Genomic DNA, 9,100 nt, shown 5'->3' with positions numbered 1-9,100 from the left:
TAAAGACCTGAGGACTGGTGTGATATGTTCATATTTTCTGGCGGCAGCGTTCTGTATGAGCTGCAACTGTCTTCTGGTCTTTTTGGGAAGGCCAGTGAGGAGTCCATTACAATAATCCACCCTGCTGGTGATGAAAGCATGAACAAGTATGTTTCTGAGAAGTACATAAAGTATATTTTTGAGAAGTATATAAAATGTAGACAGAAAGTATGCTTTCTTCTTTTTAGTTGAAAAGAAGTATACTAATAGAACACTTGAATAAACGTATTTTTCATAAGGGAATTACAAGATCAGGTTCAGTTCCATGCTTATTTTATTTACTCTATAATCTATTCCACCCGAAAGCTTGTTACTATATAAACTTGAACATGTTAGTTTATAAGACAGTGTGTAATATTATGTTTAAAAAGCCAAGAATACTTAGAATACTTAATTATACTTTTAAGTATATTTCGATCAACAAGTACAGGCCAAATATACTTACATTTTCTGTCAGTATAAGTCAAGTACACTTAAGTGGAATTTGAAGTATATTTCTGAGAAGTACATAAAGTATATTTCTGAGAAGTACATAAAAAGTAGACTGAAAGTATACTTTCTTATTTTTTTAGTTTAAAAGAAGTATACTAATAGCACACTTGAATAAACTTATTTTTTGTAAGGTTGATGACGCTTAGTGTCCCAAACAACCTATGTAGTCCCATTTAGCCACTTGTTAGCAACTGATTTTTCCAAGAAAAGAAAAAAAATCACAGGAGGGTATTACTGATGTATTTATGTCATACAGTACAACGTGAAAATATTTTGTGATTGTTTTAACCACAGGCCTTATTTCAGGCATATTAAAAAAATCTATTGTTCTATCTATTGAAAGCATTAATAAACTCTAATTGAGCAGCAAAAACAGTCCCGTAGTCTGAATTTTTAGTTTTGTCCATTGAGTGCATGCCTATAAACTGAACATGTAATACACATGCACATGATGTCACTGTTTTCACAAATTCACATTTTTATTTACACTGATTCAATATGGTAACCTATTGTTTTCAAAAAGTGTACTTTAAAACCTGTTTTCAAAAGTTTGCTTTTTCAGGCCCCAAAACTCAATGTTCAACGTGTAAATGAACGGCCAAAATGCATTAAAATTTTTCGGTTTTTACTTGTTAATGCCAATGGTGTTGTGTAAACGGCCCCTAAGTTCCCTAGTTCCGTGGTCAGGGCACTGATCAGGGAGTCGGCCATTAGTCTCTATCGCAAAATCCTACCGATGCACTAAAACATTTGCTCCCTGAAAAGTCCTATAATGCTCTGTGAAAACCAGGGAGCATCGATGCTCAGTGCTCACTATGTTCTCTTAACAGAAGTTCTGAAGCACGAAATGTGAGTCAACTCACACAAGATAGATGGGTTTTTTTTTAACAATACAAACATTTAATTATATTTTAGCATAATACATGGCTAGACAGGTATAATCTAGCAAACATTTATAGCCTAATTGATCTACAGCTGAAATGTTGCACGGATTTAACAGGAAAAAATATTTAGGCCTATCATGTATTTAAACATTAAAAATTATATCATATTTCTGTTAGTAACCCTTTATTTTAGTTTATTGAACAGGTAATTTTCATGAAGCATTTAAAAGTTATTTAGAGCAGTTAAGTTGTTGGTGAATGTCTTTTCAAAATCAATCATGTCAATGCAAACATAATGATAATCAATGTTTTCAGTTTAAGGTAACTTTCTGGTAGCCACGAGTTTCAGATCAGTTAAAAAATAAGTGAAAAGCTCAGAGAGATGATGGAGCAACTATAAAAAGATGTAACCTATTATTGCTAGACTTTTAAATTTCAGAATCTTTCAGTAGACTGTTTTATTATGGATGAAATATTACATTGTGACATACAGTAGCCTACTAGCCTATATATCATTTTAATCTGTAATAAATTAGAAATTGTATTTACCCAATATCAAAATGAGAAGACAAGGTCTTGGCATTGCAGTCCTTGTGTTGTTTCAAAGTGCCTATGAATATAAGAGGTATACTTCCTGCTCACGAGAAGAGCTGATGGTGCTGATTAAGTGTAACTGTGTATAACATCACTGTGTGTGTGTGTGTGTGTGTGTGTGTTAGGAACTGATCTGTCCATCAGGAACTCATCTGTCGATTGTGCCCCTAAATGAGACACACCACAAATAGAAAATAATGAACAAATAATGAAAAAAAGAAAAAGAAAAAAGAATGTTTATTTAAAGAAAAATGCTAACTAAACAATTATGGTGGCAAAATATATGTATAAATATATATAAATGGAATGAAGCTAATGCCCCACACGATGTGTTCCTGTTTATGTTTCTTTAAAATCTGTAACTTAAAGGGAAACGGCACTACATATGAAAACCCTTGAATGATCTCTGCAACAGAAGTGAAACGGTTTAACTTAAAGCCATAAATATACTCCAATACACAGTATTTGGAAATGGAGTTGAAGTTTAGCATTCTGTGTGACCACATCATGCTGACTTATCAGTGTGGATTCAGAGAATATAGCGCTGTTCTCAGAAGAGCAAGTTAACACATGGTTAAATCTGTGAAGCAGATTTGAGAAGATATGTTTTTGGACAAGGACAGATACAGTAAAACCTAAATCCTCATTATGGAGAGTACAAGCATATTTTAAGCTTTTTGTTTATATTTTATTTGAAATAAAGTCAAGAGTAAGAGTTGACATCTTCATGCTCTCCATCATCCATATCTACAATCTCATAGTCATTATCAGGATTTTTACTTTGGTCTCTATATGGAGCACATCTGCATATTAACTGCAGGATACAAAGTACATAAAAAAGGAATTTTACTATGGTGGTACAATGTTTTAGAATTGACATTAGGAGGACATGATGTAAATACTTACCTTTTGAACAGAAACGTAATTATATAGAAATATATAATTAGCAGTGCAGAAAAATGAGAAGTACAGCTGTTACCACAGAACCAATGATAACAACTGAAGAAGCTTCCTCTACTTAAAGGGGTCCAAAAATGTAAATTCTGTCACCCTTTTCTCACCCTCAAGTTGTTCATATGAATAAAATAACTGCTTCCTTCCCGTGCTAAACATGCAGCATTTTTGTTCAGTTTAACTTTTCAACATTCTGCCCATCGATCTGAGCTGTAACATGCAGTCAGTTTTCACTAGACTTGCATTTTTTTGTGCAAAAATAATTCATTTCCTGTCAGCTTTAGTTCTTCTTTATAAAGAACCAGGGATGTGCGCAGACATTTTGAGGGGCAGGGGTTCAAGTGAAATAAAGGGCACTTCTCATAATTGCATTTTTTTTTTTTTAACAAAAAAGTATATATATTAACGCAACTCTGACTTCCTTTTTAAAAAATTACTTTAAAAAGTTAATTAATTTTATCTTCCTCAAACTCACGCAATTGTTTCATTTTCAAAAGATGTCTACAAAATAATCAGTTCACACAGAAATCATGGTCTCCTTAGTATTCACTAGGTTTATAGAGCAGCAAAGGAAACCATTCCACAATGTGCATGTTTTGAAAACATTTTCTATGCTACTAGTTTCAAGTATATATTTAGAATAACCTAAATAACTGCAGAGGGGCGTGTTTTACTAATAATTTGTTTATTTTTGCACAAGGCACTACATCATTTGAATTATTTTGGTGTTATCAGAATACATAACACTTTAAAATCAACACAAATATTCACTCTAAACTGAAGAGGGCTGTTGCTGCTATTTTGTTAACTTTACTGAAAGAATCACTGCAAAAATGATTGACAAAATACAAAAATACAGCAACTTAATAAAATTATTACAAAAAAAAGGTCTTCTACTTCAATATATATATATATATATATATATATATATATATATATATATATATATATATATATATATATATATATATATAGTTATTTTTAATGTTTAATGTTAACTTATTTCTACTCAGTTTTATTTATTAATGCACCAGATGCAGTTACTCAGATTTACTACATTTTTTAGAGCGTATCCTCCATCTGTTTGCATCTGTAGATTTCTTCTAAATTCACCAATTTGGATTTCTAAATTTCAAGGGGAAAGACTCTTGATGTAAGTCATTAACTGGGGACGTTCTGTATGCAAATTAGGCGTCAACTAGTCAAAATGCGCACATTTGCATCTAATTGACAGGGCAATGCAGGTAAATAGGATAAACAAAATAACTAAAGCATATCACCTGGTGGTGATGTATGCTTATTTTATTACTAACTTATTTTATTACATGGCTTGGTTGAATTCCAATGTAGAATGCGGTCTGTTATTTCTTGTTAACGTTATCAAGAAATAACAGACCGCATTCTACATTGGAATTCAACCATGTCTAGACCGCTGTGCGGAGTATACAGACCGTTGCCATGAAAAACAGAAAAACGTAGTACGCTACTATTTAGCGTAGCCTACTACGGGGGGAGAGAGAGAGAAAGAGAGAGAGAGGGAGCGCTTCAGAACTCCTGACCTGATATTTAGATATACTATTCTTCAATAAATATATTTGTTTGACAGGAAAGCTGTGCGCAAACAGGAATATATATTATTTTTCAAAAATAAAAAAAGCAGCCCAGAAAAAAGGGCACTTTCTCTCCAGGAATAAAAAGGGCAGGTGCTCAAGCCTCCTTTGATGTCTATGTGTGCACGTGCCTGCCTGTGACCATAGTTCAGTTGTCAGAGTAACCTAGAAAAACAGATGTATGAATTGACACATGTTGAAGGCCTTTCTCAAACAAAACATCTTTCCATATTTCATTTCTGGAAGCCGGGTTGAATGAGCAAGCTGTTACTGCATTCATATCAAATACAGACATTAGAGAATACATGAAAAGAACATTTCAGTAATCACACTGGTAACTTCTATAACAAAGTAAAATCTCACAAGCCTAGAGAAGTCATTCAACTCATGTGATATCCAAGGTTGTTTTAGTAGTCCATTATGTTGTTTAGCACTGATGTCATTGGTAGACCACCGCTTCTTTGGTAAATGTGACTACAGCACAGAAGGTACTGCTTGAAGTGTGTGTCTCGATGAATTTGAGAAAAATAAACTGCAAATTGCAATCAGATGAACACAAATCTGCAGCAACACATTTAGAGCACAAGCTTTTGAGGAGATTCCCAACACTCTCATTTGAAGAAACAAGATGTGTGTTCTCACAGGGGTCAATGAAGTCTATAGTTAAAGCGACCATCTCTTTGTTAAAGCCTTACTTTCCAGTTAGACTAAAGTGTAGCTCTCCTTGAGAGAAGAACGCATTATCTTGATGTTTTGAGAATACTCTCCTTTTTATAGTTAGAGCCTGGCCAAATCCAAGCTTGAGGAAGCTGTGTGTCGGTGTGTGTGTTAGTCTTCTTGGTTACAGGTTAAGGAACCACTGGCATTATTGGAGACTGACGGAGTTGTTGTTCAAGACAGGCTGGTGCCCAGTAACCCAAATCTGCGACCAGGAAGGTCACGACGTGCCTAACTTCAGGGTCTGAGTGTCAGCTGTATAATCTATGGAGATATGCTTCTGTCTATCTGTGGAAAATGACTATGTTTATCTATTCTTAGCCAATCAGAATCATTCAGTCTGAAGCAAGGACGTATAGCTTAGACCTTGGTGAAGGGTAAAACTGCTGTGATCTTTGTAACTGTAAGCGGGACGTCCTACGAACTCCTGTGTGAGTCTTGAAGCTGACTTCTGCTGATGAAACTGCAAACTATCTTCAGTAAAACTTTCTCTATTTGATTGAACCTCACGACTCTTGGTCTTCTTTCATCATATCTGGTTCTGGGTCCTTAAGCTGTTACCCGCTAATACTATTAAGTTGACTGCAACAATCATGCCTCAAATTTGTCTGAAAAAATTCCATTCATTTTGAGTATTTATTTAAATAAAAGTAAATAAAATATTAGTTTGTGCATCAATATTAGTCATAAATGTACCAAATTTACCTGTAATTTTGTAGGAAGATGCAGATAGACTCTTAAAAATAAAGGGTACAAAAATGGTTTTGGCAGTGATGCCATAGAATAAAATTTTTCCACAATAAATAACCTTTCTTGCACTGAAAAGGTTCCATAGATGTTAAAGGTTTTTCATGGAACCGTTAATGCCAATAAAGAACCTTTATTTTTAAGTGTAATAGCGATGCACAAACAGATGAATAATGTAATGTAATAAGAAAAAACATCTGAACCCACAAACGACGTTGATGTGGTCACACCCTTAGATTGTTATTAATATTTCAAGTAACAAAAAAAAAACTCCCGTTTTAGAGTGAGACATCTAAACACACAAATGATGTTGATGTGGTCACCCCCTTAGATTGTTATTAATATTTCAAGTTACAAAAAAATGGCAGCTTTGTAATTCAGCACTAAAAAATTAAATCACAAATAAAAACCCACCATGGTCAGAAACACACACAAAACAGAAGTCTTTATTAAACATTACTCTTATCATCCAGGGACCTGACACAACAGAAACATTTTTGTGCGTTTGACTGTATAACAACTGTTAAAGCAGAACAGGGTTTGTGCTGTACGTCATGTAGATCTCTGTTTGTCATCCTTTGAGTGAGAAAAGAGGCCCGTCGCGCTCTGAGACGCAGTATGGCTCGATAGTGATGAACTTTGGGCAGCGACTAAATGCAGAATCAAATGAAACGGACAGTACTGAGCAACTGGAAGAGGCTTGTGATTTTCACAACAGGTAGATAGAAGTGAATAGACTCGAGCTCTGTGCATGTCGTGTGCATAGTTGCAGTGAAACGGTTCACACCCCACTCTCAGATGAACATAAGGAGGAAATCATTTCGGCCAAAAGTACACGCGATGGGTTTAGCTGAAAGTGATGCAGAGGCAGAGCTGTTGTAAACTGGTACAATAATGATATGCTGACACTGATCCGCCATAACTGGATCGCATGGAGAGACGCCGTTTCATTTTATTGGTCCATTTCATCTATTGTTTTTATTCAAAGGGACTGTTCATCCGAAATTGAAAATGGTGTCATTGACTCACTCTCATGTTGTCCCAACCTGTGTGATTTTCTTTGTGTAGAACTCAAAGATATTTTGAAGAATGAATCGTCTTTATTTATATGATAGTCAAATGGGGATCAAAACCACATTGGACCCCATTGACTTTCATAGTATGGAAAAAAAAGGTAGTAGTTTCAAACATAAGTCTGGAACAAAATGAGGTTGAGTACAGTACAATAAATGTTATTTTAGTTTGGACGGTGTCTAAAAACCAAATAGTTTTCACTTTTGGCAATAAAAACAACTAAAACACAATTATAAACTTTTAGAAATGACTACGCCAATAAAAGAATGTCTTATTTTAATATAGAATTTCTAGGCAACTAAGCTCATAATTGATACGGGGACAGATGTGAACGCGCATCAGTGAATGCTAGCGGTCTCATGAATCCAGATGTCTGGCAGGGATCAGTGCGTTACAGAGGCAGAGTTGTTTGTGAGCTTTAATTAAAGTGATTGTCACACAGAGGCAGTGTTGTTGTTGACAAGTGTTCAATGATTGTTGCAGGAGAGCAGAGGCAGTGATGTTGTAAGGTACAGAGGAGGAGGACGCGGAGGTGCAAGCATCTCAGCACATGTGACGGATGTTTAGAAACACAAACCTACCACTAACAGGGCTTCAAAATTGAGATGCAGGAAAAAAGGCGTGAACTTCCATGTGAAATGCTCAGTTACAACATTCTCAGTACTTGTGAAATGACGTGGTGGTTTTCAAAATACATCTTGTGTTCTTTGTGAGTCTTCGTGTTTGGAAATCTCCTTTTTTATTTTATAATCTGCTAATACTGTGTAGAAGGGGGCATCTGTGTCTTTCCACAGTTGACAATTACAAAATGAAAAGTAAATTAAGAAACAATATTAAAAAGCTACAGGAAGGCATTTACCGCTCCTTTAAAACAGATCTCATACACATCTTTCAATCACAAGCTGATTGTTTACATACTTCATTTAATCGCCAAAAACTGCCAAGTTGATCATTCTGATGAAGTCTAATATAGCTCCAAATCATCTGGACAAAATTGCATTTTAACCCCATCGTACTTCACGTCTTGAAGTACACGCATCATTTTCAGTGCTAGTGCGACGTGCCCTTGAGCATGATGTGAATCTTGGAGTGAGCGCAACAGTGGGTCGACCATAATCGTGTTCAACTCTTGAGAAAAGTGAGAGAAAAGATAATTGTTCTGCATTCCACCTAAGACAAAAAATCCAAATCTCATATTTCTGTCAATATAGATTTCATATATTCATATATCTTTTGTAAGAAAACAAAGAAACAGAATCAAAACAGCTGGAAAGTTCAAAATGTCCCTGACTTGTGGACATTTGACGTCCTAATGTCCTTTAGCTTGCTTTAAGGGATTGGAGTTTATAAAATAACGTCACAGGCCGAGAGAGCGCATCCCTCAGACGAGTCCTTCACAGTCTGTGTGATGGGAGCAGAGCCGGGAAGACACAGTAAAGAGCTGCTTCTGCGCACACACACAGGGCATTTGTTCTGCTGTCTTCTTGAACCACCGCCACATAAAAAAGCTCGTCACTGAATCACGGGTGGGTTTAAATGACGGTGTGAGTTTTGATCAGGCTCGGCCTGCGTGTAACTCAATTGGTCTTCAGCTAATAAAAGCCAGCCAGATTTACTGTTCAATTCGGGTCCGGTCAGCCCAGATCAAAGTCTACCGGAATTCTGGTCTCTGGCGCTGGTCTGCTGCGGCTTATTTCTGGTTCCGTACGGAGCCCTGTCTGGAGGCGAGAGTCAGGGGGAGTGAGCCGAGGGGCTGCTGTGTGCCGAGCTGGGAGACAGACTGGGGCTGCAGCTTCCTGGTGGTGCTCCTCCTCCTCCTCTCGCCCCGCTGCCTCCTTCCAGGCCCTCCGAATTCTCCAGCATCTCCTGAATGAGTGGAGGCATGGAGCCGGGGATCTCCATTTTCAGCGTTATTACCCGTTCCGCTCCTGATTGAGAAAGAAGACTGGTTAGATTGGATTCTTGTTGATCGCGCTTGATCTTCAAAGA

General features: G+C 36.4%; 1 protein-coding gene across 4 annotated transcripts in view; it reads right to left on the bottom strand.

The window, feature by feature from the left end:
* Positions 1-4,850: 4,850 nt before the first annotated feature.
* Positions 4,851-9,100, bottom strand: part of rarab (retinoic acid receptor, alpha b) — a 123,473-nt gene continuing 119,223 nt past the window's right edge. For all 4 annotated transcript variants that reach the window (XM_079890958.1, XM_079890957.1, XM_079890959.1 and 1 more), the window contains one exon: positions 4,851-9,039. In XM_079890958.1, coding sequence (XP_079747084.1) covers positions 8,843-9,039 — 197 coding nt within the window. In that variant the 3' untranslated portion in view covers positions 4,851-8,842. The remainder of the gene's footprint in view (positions 9,040-9,100) is intronic.

Source organism: Squalius cephalus (assembly GCF_949319135.1).
Source record: "Squalius cephalus genome assembly, chromosome: 1".
Lineage (NCBI taxonomy): Eukaryota > Metazoa > Chordata > Actinopteri > Cypriniformes > Leuciscidae > Squalius > Squalius cephalus.
The sequence above is the reverse complement of the archived record's forward strand: the minus strand, read 5'-3'. Positions and strand labels throughout refer to the sequence as shown.